General features: G+C 33.1%; 1 protein-coding gene across 4 annotated transcripts in view; it reads left to right on the top strand.

Annotated features, from left to right (window-relative positions):
• Positions 1 to 14,954, top strand: part of snx9b (sorting nexin 9b) — a 63,065-nt gene that overhangs the window by 47,192 nt on the left and 919 nt on the right. For all 4 annotated transcript variants that reach the window (NM_001030124.1, XM_021468449.2, XM_005170181.5 and 1 more), the window contains 4 exons: positions 2,889 to 2,965; positions 8,746 to 8,835; positions 12,777 to 12,891; positions 14,834 to 14,925. In NM_001030124.1, coding sequence (NP_001025295.1) covers positions 2,889 to 2,965; positions 8,746 to 8,835; positions 12,777 to 12,891; positions 14,834 to 14,925 — 374 coding nt within the window. The remainder of the gene's footprint in view (positions 1 to 2,888; positions 2,966 to 8,745; positions 8,836 to 12,776; positions 12,892 to 14,833; positions 14,926 to 14,954) is intronic.

Below are 14,954 nucleotides of genomic sequence, written 5' to 3'. Positions count from 1 at the left end.
AATGTGATGAGTTTTCAACAATACTAAATTGAAACTTTATTTTTTTACATGGTTTAATAGTTTTTTGTTATTAAAATTGAAGTTCCTGTTTCAAAGCTTACAGATAGATGGGTAATTTGTATGTCATTGACACTTTTGGCACTTTTTTGGAGTATTTTCATAAGTTTTGTTTTTTCCTGTAAATGATTCAATAAATACCGTACCGTGACATTCATACCGAGGTATTATTGACCGTGAAATTCTGATACCGTTACATCCCTATATGATAGTAATAATGACAGTAAAAAAGAAAGAAAGGACAACAGTAATAATAACTGACAATGATAATAAATCACAAGTACTACACTAACTACTACTACAGAAAGTTACTTATATTACAACTACTACTGCTTCTACTACAACCACGACTACTACTACTACTACTACAATGTCTACTTATACTGATGCTACTACTACTGATACTACTACAGCATCTGCTACAACTAATACAACAACGTCTACTACTACTAATACCGCATTTACTGCTACCACTGAAGCTGAAATTAACGTAATATCCTCAACTAAATATAATTTAAAGGTTAATAAAAATAAATGAATTGTTTAAATGGGATCAAAATAAGTTGCCCTTTTTATAGGCTAATGGAAACATTTACTTATACATACAAACAAGTTGACAGAAGTTAGCACGTTGTGTTTGTATTGTTTGGTTTTTTCAGATCAAACTGTGCATTTTGCACTGAATGAGGAATTGCATTGCATTGTCTATTTGTGTTTGTGTTGTGAGAATTCGCTATTATGCTGATGTCAAACCAATGAAGATATTTTTTAACTAAAAGAATTCCTTAGTTTTCTTTATTTGCTTGTGGGGTTTTTTTGCATCAGGGCTGCATAGTATATCGTTTCAGCATCGATATCACAATGGGGGCATCTGCAATAGTCGCATCTCAAGATATGCAATGTTGAGTCTGGATTGTCTTTGACCAGGAGCCACAGAATTGTATTTAATTACTGTATTTCAAGAGCTCACACTTACTTATTGCTTGATGCTATTGGCATGTTTGGCATGCTGTCCCAGGAGAGAACCCATTGCTTGGAGATAATTGAGCTCAGGGCTCCCACTTGGTCAATTAGGATGTAAGGGGGTCTGAGATCAGGTTGGTCTCTAGAGCTCCGCCGGGTAAAGGAGAAAAATAAGGAGATATGGTGGAAGGGGGGATTCTTCCAAAACAAAGATAAGGCATTAGGGTGAAATCGGTCTATTTATTGTAGGCCTAGGATCAACTTGATTGGATTGTCGCTGATTAAGGATAAGAAACCAGCGGCAATCGATGATATCTCTTGCTCCTCTTGAAACTATTTTAGAAACCCATATGGAATTTATACGATTCATGCAACAACAAAAAATTGTAATTTTTGCCTTGTTATTAGTCCAAATATCTACATTTCAAAACAAAAACAAGAATGCTTACCCCATTGGCAGATAATTTTGCTAGTTTTAAGTAAGGGTGAATGAATCACAACCCACAGTTCGGGATGCACGTGACCCGCAGATTAATAGCTTTTTTTAAACTTGTAGGTTAATCCAACATTAATAACAATTGCAAAGAGATCGCCTCCTGTGTCATTCAAGTCACATCTATGAAAGCATTTTGGCTTTCCTGTAATATGATGATGGAAAAAGTTGTGGTGGGACCTAAATGCTTTCTTAGGTTATTAATAAAGGTGTTTTCTGTCACTGTTTGTTTAGCCTGCTTTAATGCATTCAGTGTGAAGCTTAGTGATTAAACATTAAAAGAACGTGATCTCAATTCAAACCCGCGCAACATAAATGATGAATGATAATGATTTGCAAATGTTTATTAATCCTAAGTGCTGCAGTCAAATCTGTGTTTGGTTGAGAGAGATTCAGTTTTTACACTTTTTCAGTTTGTTACAAACAATTAAATACCACAGAAGAACTGTTAAAACAGTTCATAGTTCAGATATAATCACTGATGTTTATGGTAAAGATTAAAATCACTTTTTAATGGAACTTGACGCTGATGGATGTTGTAGCAGTAACATTGTGTAACCAATGGGTGGCGACAAGCGACCACCAAAATTGTGTCACTGAGTAGGTTTTCAAAAATGATCCACCTATAATGTAAAATGTTTTATGTGTAAATTGTTGAATCATTCATGTAAAATAAATAAAATATGTTGTACAAGATATAAAATTTTTATATCTTTATCAGCAACAGTAGCAAAGATAGTTTTCGTATTGAATATTTTCCTTTTTTTCAGCTGGTTCTTTCTTGATTTTAATTTTTATCAAAAATATAGCTTCTAAGTTCTGTTTGTTAAAACCAATGGTTTTTGCAGTAATATTTTTGTATTAATAGAAAAAAGCAAATGACATTTTGTCTCCTTTTTTGCTGATCGGAAAAACGGTCCGATCTGTGACTCAAACCGTTGTGTGATCTGAACTGTGAGATTTGTGATCCATTACACCACTTAAAAAAAAACTTCTAAGCTTTGCATTATTTCTACTGACTAAAACAAAACAGTGTTTTGATTTGATCTAAGAATTTTTTAAATATTTGGATTAGAAACGAGGCAGAGTAATACTGTTAGACTTCCCATAAAATCATCAATCAAATAGTGCTATTCCAACTATATTGTGTGAAACTGTGTTCATATCTCAATATGTCATCACAGACAAATAAAATATCACAATAATGTTAGATTTTTTTTAATTTCATGCTGCCCTATTTGCAGTGTATTGAGCTCTCTTGGCCACTGGTGGATTGTGGCCTTGTTTAAGGCTGAACCAAAAGTCTTTGTATTAGATGTTCAACCATGGGTGTGTTTGTATAATTCTGAATATATATGGTTTTATTGATCTACAGGAGAAGGAACACTCACCGATGCAATGACTGCTGCAGGAAAAACCTATGAAGAGATCGCTCAGATGGTTGCAGAGCAGGTACTGAAAAACTTAGATTAAATGCTTGGGTTAAAACTTTTCAGTTCTCTCTTGTTTCAGGAAGTTTCATAAAATGTCAGTGTCCTGCAAAAACATTCATACCCCTTTGTTTGGTTTTCCTCATGCTAGAGCACGATATTGGAACAATTTGACATTGCAATATTTTGTTTTTCTCTATTATAAATTGCAATTATTGATACAATTTTTCCAGATGGCTTGAATAGGAAAGAAATTATTTATTTAGATAAAAGAGTGTGAATCATGTCTAAAAAAAAAACAAACAAATTGCAAGCAAACAAATTGTATTAGACCAAAAAAAAAAGTAAATAAAGAGTGCTTTACAGTTTTCTGTCAAACAGTTTTCAGGTACAGAAACTGAATAATGAAATGTAAAATAACTGTAAAATCTGCATTGTATGGATTCAGTACAATTATTATTCATTAAAGCTACAAATGTACTTTTTTGTGCCCGAATACTTTAAACTCTCTTGAAATACCTTTCAAATGCATGCAAATGACAAATATCCCTCTGTTATGATTACACTTTGCAATAGCTCCACAAATCTCATGCATTCTCAACTGTTGTGCTGATCAATTATAATTCCAACTCAACATTGCATATCCTGCGATGTGACTATTGCAGATGAACTCGCTTATGTTGTCTTTGTCATGATGACAGTACATAATATTTTACTAGTTATTTTGCATGTTTCTTAAAGTGTAATTTAAAGGTTTTTGTGTAAAAACTTTGATAACAATGTATAGTTGAGGGCTATGTAAAGTGGAGAGTGGATGAACTTTATTTTTAAGGAAGTTCCAGACACGTCAGTAAGTTCTTGGCTGTTGTACACTTTATTTTAACACAGACTGGTTTATAAACAGGCCACAATTAAACATTGGATTTTTGAAAATATATTCTGAAGAATTTTAAAAAAATGAATAAATAGACTAATACTTTTAAATTAAGATGGATTTATGTTGAAATCTTTATAATATACAGACCAAATTTATAGCCCTGTGAAATTTGGATTATTTTTCAGATATTTCTCAAATTATATTTAAAGGAGAGAAAATATTTTTAAATATAGTAATTTACAACTAAACTCCAATTAAATTAACTAAATTAAATGATAGTTTATAATTAACTATAGCTAAATTATAAAAATACATACAAATAAAATACATACTGCTTTGTTTCAACTTAAAGTGCAATTTAAAGATTTAACTTGCTTAATTAGCTTATAGGCAGGTTAGGTTTATTAGACAAGTTATTGGACAACAGAGGGTTGTTTTGTAGCCAATCGAGAAAAAATTAAGGAGCTAATAATATTGACCTTAGCAGTTTTAAAAAACATGCTAAGAATATATTATCTTATACCAGCCACATTAAAAGAAGTAAGACTTTCTTTAGGCAAAAAAAAACTTGCTCTGTTAAACATCACAGTATTCAAATTTCTCATGAAGGCCAATCATTTTGACTTCGACTACAAACTATAAATACAAAACATTGCAAAATATATAGCAAATAAGCTGTTCATAACCTATTCAAGGTTGTTGTTTTTTATGGAAACTTGATAATTATTAAATAAAATGTTTGAGTCAAAATCTGTCTCTCAAAAAAAAAAAATCTCAGCAATTTTTTTGTAATCTATTATTTTGTTACACTGCAGACTTCAGAAATCCATACAAAAATATTGAGCAAATAAGCATTTTATGACCCATTTGAGGTTGGGTTTTTGTGGAAACTTGATAATTAACAAATAAAATCTTTGGGTCAAAATCTCTCTCGAAACAAATCTCAGCAATTCTCTGAAATATAATATTTTGTAACTCTGCAGACCTTAGCAAACAAAACAAAATATTAAGCAAATGAGCATTTTATAACGCATTCATGTTTTTTTTTTTTTTTTTTTTGGAAACTTGATAATTATCAATAATAATCCTTGTTGAGTAAAAATTTATCTCTCAAAAAAGATCTCAGCAATTCTGTGTAATTTAATATTTTGTAATACAGTAGACCTCAGAAAGCAATACAAAATATTAAACAAATAAGCTGTTCATAACCTTTCATGGTTGTTTTTTTGTGGAAACTTGATAACTATCAATAATAATCATTGTTGAGTGTAAATCTCTCTCTCAAAAAAAAAATTCTCAGCATATCTGTGTAATGTAATATTTTGTAACACAGTAGACCTCAGAAAACAATACAAAATATTTAGCAAATAAGCTGTACATAACCTGTTCATGGGTGTTGTGTTTTGTGGAAACGTGATAATTTTCAAAAAAAATAATCCTCGAGTCAAAATCTCTCTCTCAAAAAAAAAAAAATCTCAGCAATTTTTTGAAATGTAATATATTGTAACACAGGAGACCTCAGAAAACAATACAAAATAGTAAGCAAATAAGCTGTTCATAACCCATTAACGATTGATTTAATTTTGTGGAAACTTGATAATTTTCAATAATAATCCTTGTTGAGTCAAAATTTGTCTCTCTCTCAAAAAAATAAATAAATAAAAAATCTCAGCATATCTGTGCATTGAGTCAAAAGTCTCAGCAATACTTTAAAACTTAACATTTTTTAAAACTGTAAATATCTTCAATGTCACTTACCATCATGAAGCATTGATGCTAAAAAAACATTAGTTTCTGTAAAAAAAACAAACTAATAAGGTCATTGTAGATAAATAAACACACAGACAGTGATAAGGACCTTCAGTGGCTGTTGAGTCTCACTCATGTAGCCTTGTGTTATTCTTACTTATCCTTATCAATCAAACTTACATTCAACAAAAAACCTGCTTGATGTTTGGCCTCCAAGCTTTCATGTCTGAAGGCATTGTCTGGTTGCCTTGAATTATTTAGAGCCCTTTTAACCCTTTAAGAGATCATCAGTAAAATGTAATGTATCTTGAGAAGTATTGTGCTTATAATGACTGTATACACAACCTGCAATTCTATTTATGTCCACCGCTGGCTCAATGTGACCACAAATATCAAAGTGTTTTATATCATCTGACTGCTTGGAATTAGATTAACATTCATATGGGATCAAATTGTGACTTAAACTAGGTTTAAGGTGCTTTGAAATGTGCATTTTTGTTCAGTGTGTGTCGAAATTTAAACTGAAACATGAAGACAGTGTGTGGTGATTAGAGTTGCCCCTCCCCCCTTTTTAAAAGCAGCCAATAGCATTTAGCTTTTATAACAGCTTTGCCAGCTCAAGCGCATAGCAGTAGTGTTTTGAAGGGGGTGGAGATGTGCAATAGTAGAGTGCATATGATTGGTCAGACGATTTGATGAGAAACTGAAGTATGTGGTGGCATCAAAAAATTGTTAATCCTTTTAGGTGAAAGTTTGGCGCACACTAGATAGATATCCTTAAAACTAACATGCAGATATTAAGATGTTACAGGGACTATAATACAAGTAATTCTAAGATGGATCATTCCATGGGCAATTTTTAAAAACTTCAGTGAATTAAAGAGTTTTTTTTTGTGCTGTTTTTTAAAAAGCCAAAATATCAAGTGTCATTATATTTAATGTGCAATCCACTGTTTTGCAGAGGAGGGTCAGATTTGGAGGCAAATAATAGGAGGGGGAAAAACGACTTCAGAGAGATGGCAGCATAATTATGTTATTTTTGCAGGTCTATTAGTAAAATCTGTTGACTTTAGAAGACCTTTTTGCATTGTATGGCAATGGTGATGATTCAGAAATGGAGGAAAAACACTTTTTTACATTACACTCAAGATTATTAAGTATGTCTTGTTCTTATTATTATTATGTGATATTCTTTTCAACTTTTTGAAATCCAGCCAGTTGTAGGGAAAAAAAACTACTGAAACTACTGTAACTGTTTATTTTTTAACCTAAGACACAATGAGATTGCTTACACAAGATTCCATATCAGACACACGAGACTCACTCATGAACATTTACTCAAAGGAGAAAATCTGTTAAACCTACTTATGGAAGGCCACATTTTTTATGTTATATATTATTTATTGCAGTTGATTTTGTTTTTTATTGTTATATATTTTTTATTCATTATAGAAAAGTTTTCTTTTTATATAATGTTGTAAATTTAATCTTGTTTTGTCATGAAATAGAAGCTTTTATATATATATATGTGAAGAGTTTGGTTGCAAAATGCCATTTTTTGACATTTGGATTTTATTATCTTATTAAGATGTACCTTAATCTATGTGTGAATTGCTGCCATTAATAACATTAAGGAATGTACATTTTAGGCCTAGTACAAAATGTGTTTTTTTCACAACGCGATATCCGCCAGACCATGCGATATGGCGGTTATAGAACGTTCAGGAGCTCAGCATCCCCTGGAAAGAGAGTCGCTGCCGGTGAAGTGCTCTGAGTTTGCTCAGTAATGAGAGTAATGTCGGTCTGTGTCATGCCGATAAACTATTAGATTAGGATGTAGTCAACTGTAGTCAACTTCACAAAAATGTATAAAAACGCTACTAAATTGGACCAAGATAAAAAAAAAAAATCGTCTGTCAGTCTCAGCTGATGTCAAGAAGAAGGCCAGGAGTTACAGTGAATCTTGTGTCGCGTACTCTGTGCAAGAGAGGCAAGAGCTGTGAAACTGCTGCTTCGCCTGCTCTGATCATACAGGTTTGATTTTCAGCAGCGGTGTGGAAGGAGCTGCCCTCCACTCTTTCTGTAGCAAGCTACAAGTCATTCATCTAATTAACTTAATCTTACTTATCAAACAAAACATATATTAGCTAGCCTTCTTAATGGGATTGCAGTAGTAGAATATGGCCTAAGGGGGATATATAGCGTTTTGCAAAAAAGAAAAAAAATAATGTTGTGTTGTATTGTGCACGTTCTGGCCAAAACTAATTCAGAATCTTGTTGTTATTAGTCAATCTTTGTATATACTATTCCATATACTTATGATGTATTGTTTTTATTAACCAATTTAAGATGTTTGACAATGTTAAGATAAATATGTTGCATTTTGGCATGGTTTTTGACTTATGAACTATTTATGGACATAAAATTAAAAAAAAACTTTTATGGACATAAAATTAAATATATATATATATATATATATATATATATATATATATATATATATATATATATATATATATATATATATATATATATATATATATATATATATATATAGGATTTCATCTTTTAACAAAACTTCCCTACAAAAATAATTTTTTTGACACTAATTTAGCTTCACTGATAATTTTAGAAAATTATCAGGGTCCCCAGATATTATTTTTCCACTAACTCACTCCCATTTTGAACTGTCCCCATTAGCTTACAACACAAAAAGTCAGCTAATTTTACTAATAGATCCACCAATTTCTGTGAAAAAATAACATAATGATGCCGCCGCCTTCTGAAGTCATTTGTCCCTTCTTGCAATTTATCTCCAAACTTCAGAGAAAAGCAAATTGTGATCCTACTCTACAAAACGGTACATTATTCTTCATTTTCTTTACATTTCTTTCAAAAAAAAGTGAAGATGGAATATTCTAATCAAAAACCCTGTTGCTACCAATTAGAGTCCTAGTTGTGTAATGATTAAGCTGAAGCTGAAGAATGAATCGTTTAAGTTCCTCCACTGTTCAGGGCTATTTTTATCTGTGATTTAAGAGTGTATTAATACATGTGTTTTTTTATGTGAGTGACGTAAACGTGTCGAGAGTGCCTGAATGAAGTGACCCTGGGTGGGCGTGTTTGTGCGAGTCTGCTTCAATCACTCAGTTTTGTGTGTCTTTTTTTCTCTCTAGCCAAAGAAAGACCTTCATTTCCTGATGGAAACTAACAATGAGTACAAAGGTCTGCTGGGATGCTTTCCTGACACTATTGGAGTTCACAAGGTAAAATCATTGCTCGCAATCACCTTTCACTTGAGCTGTTATTATCCATTGTATTGATCATGTAAGGGCAGACGTGGGCCTTTTTTTATTTGAATGTGTGGGTCTTCTGTTGTCATTCACTTCCTGTTAATTCAGCTCTGTAAAAACAGTCAGTTCTGCTGCAGTACTGCCATTTGTTTTGTTTTGTTTTGTTTTCTTTTGAAGCTCACAATGCAAATCTGTGGTTTCCATCCAAACATGACGAAAATCTTTTTTCAAAGTTTGAGAAAAATAAAAGACAGAAAAAGACCCACATGTAGATTCGGTGGTTTTTCGATCAGATTGTTTGAGCGGCTGATGGTTGTATTGGTAATATATTATGTCAAAATGTATTCTGCAAAGGTTTTTCCATCTACCCTTAATCAATTTAACAATCAAACATAAGAACTTTTTGGAAATATAAATGATTGTTTTTTTCTTTTACAAAATTAAGCATTTTCATCAATAGTTTACTTCAAAATATGCATTAAAGGTGCAGTAGGCGATTGTCTGGTTAAAAGTCTTTTCACATTCCAATAGTAATGATTAAAACAAATTATCTTAATGTATTTATATGTATTTTTATATTCTTGGTAAGGCATAAGACTAAAAAATGTTCATCCAGTTAAAATACAATGATTCCTATAATTCTGATAAATAGCCAAAACTCTGTCAACAAATGTAGATTTATACATCTCCAGCCATTCATGTAGATCCGCCGATGCAAGCAAATCCTGAATAAATATTGGAGTTACTTTTGCACACTGGAGAAAAGTCACCCCAAGTCTAGGGGAAGACAACATGGGCATATTAAACGAAGAAAACAAATGTGTTGGGGTGGTGGATTTCCCAAACAAAACAAAAACGATGCAAAAGATTCCCTTCGGTCGACAACCAAACTCAGACACTCAGTTGAGAGTATATGAATAGATTTATTATAGAAAAATGTAATAAATATAAATGAGCATCTCTTCAGGGTGGCCACAGGCCAAAATAACAAACAAAAGAATCTATGAAGTAAATGCACTAAATTCCCTATTAATTTTTAAAGAAGAATACAGGAAGCTTACCTTTCTCCCTAAACATAAACATAGTCAAAAATAATCAAATAAATAGGCAGGCCACCCCTACACGCTCAAACTCTCAAAATAGGTTAACATGAACAATGGTACAAAATTGATTGTTGTTCGTCAGCCGAAGGGGTGAGGGAAATCCAGGAGCTCCACTCCAAGCACCGAACGCAGCACAAGTGAGCTCCCCGAACCCTGCCGGAAGCTCCTTTTTATACAGGCCTCCGAGACCAGCAGCCAATCAGAACACAAGATCACGCCCGTATGGGAGTCTATTGGATAACAGAAAGCAACAACAAGAAGGCGGGACAAAGAAAAAGACATGCAATTCGCAATAATAAATAAATAAACTTCAGTCATAACACCATGGCTGAATTATTTCTGTTAGACAGGTAATGTTTTGTTTTAAAACTCTTTTAGTCACGCAGAGCGGATATAGAGTGTGTTGTTATGAATGGGTTATATGCACAAAAGTGGTGTTTAGTCACATCAATCTATCGCCAGAAGATTTCAGTGGCTGTTTAAGTTTCATAAGGGCCTTTTACAGCATCGATAATGTTGATTTTTATTTACATAACATCAGTAAATAGTGCTATTTTTACTTTACTGAGGTGAAGTTGCTTTTAAATTCTTAAATATTTTTAAGAAATGTTTAAATATTGGTTCATTTTTTTAACCAATAAAAACCTGTGACGTGGAAACACACACTATCTATGATTATTTATTGAACATCAATGTTAACAACTTTAATTAAAACACATACCTTAAACCAACTGTTTTTTTATTACAAAAAAAGGTATGAAAATAAATAACTTGCACTTTTGGAAACAAAATAAATAGTTTTCAAAGTTTTTCATATTAAAAGTTTTTCTCTCAATGAAATTTTTCTCTATATAAAAAAAAAAACTTGTATATTCTGTAAATAATATTTAAAATGTATATTTTATTTTCTTGAACCCTCTGTAAAACAAATTTTTTAATGGAAACAATAATTGTATTGTAAATAATAGAAAATATGCCATCTGAAGGCATCTCTGGCTCAGCTTCCAATCATCATCGATGTAGTGCAAAAGCATACATTTTGTTTGAGAAGTGTGCAGGTATGCGAGCTCGCGAAGGCTGTGACAGACCATACCTGTGCGTTCAACACAAAAAGTATAAATTAGCCTTAACATAGCTTCACACGTGGTAAGGAAAGTAACTGAAAAAATTGACCTGGAATATTTTGATCGATTGTACGTTCTGAATGTTGATTTTGATTACTGTTCGATTAATCGCCAAACTCTTAATGATATTTAAAATTACACTTAGACCACATCAAATAAAACTATGATAGAACATACAGCAGGGCTATTCATTCGGCGGCCCCCGAGGCAATTTGTTCCGGCCCTCCAAACAGTGACCAAGACATCAAAAATAAATTTAGTTCAGTGAAAAAAACGGCCGCTATAGTTCTGAAGTGACCTGCGTCTGTTGAAAACAGCAAAAGCTGCAATTTAAGGCTGCACAGAGAGCGAGTCATCTGACGTTAAGCGAGTGGCGTGAGCAGCCGAAAACATTTGGATATCTTTGTAGAAGAAGCCTTTTGTACAATGCACTGATATTGTTTATAAGGATGCAATGATTAACAGTGTAGAAATTTGTTGAAGAAATCTTTTCTCTGTTAAGCAGTAATGGACGAAAAAAATAAACGGCTAATAATTTAGGGGGGCTAATAATCTAAATTCAACTGTATAAACATGGTTGAGGTCAGAGCAATTAGCTCCCCGTTTAGTTTTAATAACTCATCTCTGAGAACTGATTTATTTGATCTTTGTCATGATGACAGTAAATAATATCTGACTAGATATTTCAAGATACTTCTATACAGCTTAAAGTGACATTTAAATGCTTAACTAGGTTAATTAGGTTAACTAGGCAGGTTAGGGTAATTAGGCAAGTTATTGTATAACAATGGTTTGTTCTGTAAACTGTTGAAAAAAATAGCTTAAATGGGCTAATAATTTTGACCTTAAAATGGCTTTTAAAAAAACGTTATAACTGCTTTTATTCTAGCCGAAATAAGACAAATAAGACTTTCTCCAGAAGAAAAAATATTATCAGACATAGTGAAAATTTCCCTGCTCTGTTTACAATCATTTGGGAAATATTTGAAAAAGAAAACAAATAGATGAGCTAATAATTCTAAATTCAACTATATATATATATATATATATATATATATATATATATATATATATATATATATATGTTTTTTATTTTATTTTACAAAAAATATTTTGTGTAAATTATTATTTTTGTTGTTTTTTTTTTTTTGAGAATATTTGCGAAGGTTTTTTTGCTCATCTTTGTTTTATGTCAATTCCTGAAAGCAGTATAATTTATTTTTTATAATTAAGCACAAGTATTTTCAATTTTATAATTGCTTTGTGGGCCAGATAATGTGACTATAATTTTATATATAGTTCCTCTTTGCTGTTCTTCTTCTTATTTTACATTTCGTCCTGTAATGATCTGTGAATGTCACATTTACAGAAAATCAGTTTTACATGCAAACTCTGTTTTTAAAACCTGAGTGTTTCATTATTTTATCTTCATTTAAAGTAACAGGTTATTTACAGTTACTGTATATTTCTGTCCTTTCGCATCCCATATCTTTGTGCCCCCTGGCTGCATTGTCGCAAACTGCTTTTAAACCTAAACACATTTTTGTAATCCCTTTTGTAAACGGCGTCACACATGGCGTTAGTGGTCAGTTTGAACTGTCACTCACTGTATAAAAGCAGCATTCTAACTCATATGATGTAGAACTGAAAGCTGTCAATTCCCTCGTGTTCTCTTTCTCTTGCACAGGCTGCTATAGAAAAGGTAAAGGAAGCAGATAAACTTGTGACCGCTGGTAAAATCACCGCCTCAGACAAGACCACCATGGGCAAACGTGCCAGCACCATGTCATACGCTCTACAAGGTATCGTAAAAAGTGCTTACTCTCTCTCCCTAAAAAGCATTTATGATAGCTACTGTAATTTGTAGGGAATAATATGGAGTGTACAATAAACTAATGCCAGATTTTATGAGAATGATTCACTGCTGTTCTGTCCTGATTTCAGTCAATTAAAACTAATACATATAATAGAGAGGATAAAATAATCTTGGGCGCAGTAGTGCTGTCGCCTCACAGCAAGTAGGTCGCAGGTTCAAGCCTCAGCTGGGTCAGTTGGCGTTCCTGTGTGGAGTTTGCATGTTCTCCCCGCGTTCATGGGGGTTTCCGGGTGCTCCGGTTCCCCCCCATAGTCAAAAGACATGTGGTATAAGTGAATTGGGTAAGCTAAATTGTCCGTAGTGTATGAATGTGAATGAGTGTGTGTGGATGTTTCCCAGATTTGGGTTGCAGGGACTAAGCTGAAAAGAAAATGAATACATGAATGACAATAATCTTGGAATCTCAAAAATGTTTCAAAATTCAATGATTTATATTTGTCTTATATTTATATGGGGTAAAGACACAATTAAAAACAAATTGAAAAAACTTTTTGTTCAAAGAAATCTTAAATAAATTAGTCGTTTTGTTTCTCAATTAAATCTTAACTTCATCAACTTCAAGTAACATCAAATCAGAATTGGTAAGAAAATCTTTTTGTATGTGTGTGTGCGTGTGCGTGTGTGTGTGTGTGTTTACACAATTTTGAGAATAATAATGACACTAATTCTGAGCTGTTACCACAACAGTAGAATGCAGGAACCATAACTGTAATTATCTACAGGCCTAATAGACACAAACAGAGTTAAATACAGTCTTCCCACGACCTGGAAAACACAGAAATATCAGGAAGTTTCTCGAGTGGGATTTCCAGACTAGGAAAAGTCTTAAAATTGAATAAGTCGACATTTTTCTGTTTAAGTATAATTTCTTATACGTATTATACTCACAAAAACACGCACAGTATAAAGATGTTAATTTAACGTTACTATTGAAGGGGCTGATCACACTGAACGCTCTTTCAGTTCTGGCAGTAATGCATGACAAGAAAAAAATAAGGTTGGCAACAACTGAATCAGCTGCGTATTGTGCACGAATGTTGCTGTATTGGTGTAATTTTAATATTTAAGAATAATGTAATATTCAAGATTTGTGAAGTCATGCAGCACCGGATAACTCAAAACAGCAACCATATGACTCTCCTTCAACTTTAAAAGACTCCGTAGTCATCTTGACAGCACAAGCACTGCAGGCACCTCAACGGAAACCCTGCTTCTGCTTTCAGTTGATTGGACAATGAAAAAGACGTGAGTGACGCAGCAACCTTTTTTCCACTCTCAACCGTGAGCGCACAGCGCGCAACGGCAAAACGCGAGGCGCAGCAAGCGGTTAAAAAACTACTTGTAAACCATTAGTACACCATGCGCCAGTGATTGAGTATCATGGGTAAAGTTCTTACTGTAGTATTTCTCACAAACGCTACGTGAAATCTGCTTCCTTTATGTCTGTTTGTTGTCTGACGCAGCCGAGGGAGGAGATTAAAGCACGCAGAAAGGTGTGAAACTGTGGGCGGGGAAGACTAGCCTTAAAGGCGCAGAACAGCAAAACCGCCACCCACTGCAAAAATGTATAAAACAGAATCTTATTAAAGGTATAATAGAAAATGTGGTGGATGTTTTGAGCTGAATCTTTACAGACACATTCTGGAGACACTAATGATTCATAAAAAATCTGAAAAAGGTGCCCTTTAACATGTAAATCACTCACATTTGACCCTTCATCCAAGTCTTCTGTAGACGCAGCATAAGTGGAGAATGCAACAACAACAATACATGTGTTGCGCATCTGTAGTGATGCTTAAAGTGAGTTCGCCTTTAAACACAGAGCTGTAAACTGTATAATGAATCTGATCAATCTGTCATCTCTGCAGCCGAAATGAACCACTTCCACAACAATCGCATCTATGACTACAACAGAGTGATGCAGCAGTATCTGGAGCAGCAAGTCAAATTCTACGAGATGGTAATGTTTCTCAAATACTTATTTTATTA

Source organism: Danio rerio, chromosome 20 (assembly GCF_049306965.1).
Source record: "Danio rerio strain Tuebingen ecotype United States chromosome 20, GRCz12tu, whole genome shotgun sequence".
NCBI lineage: Eukaryota > Metazoa > Chordata > Actinopteri > Cypriniformes > Danionidae > Danio > Danio rerio.
The sequence above is the reverse complement of the archived record's forward strand: the minus strand, read 5'-3'. Positions and strand labels throughout refer to the sequence as shown.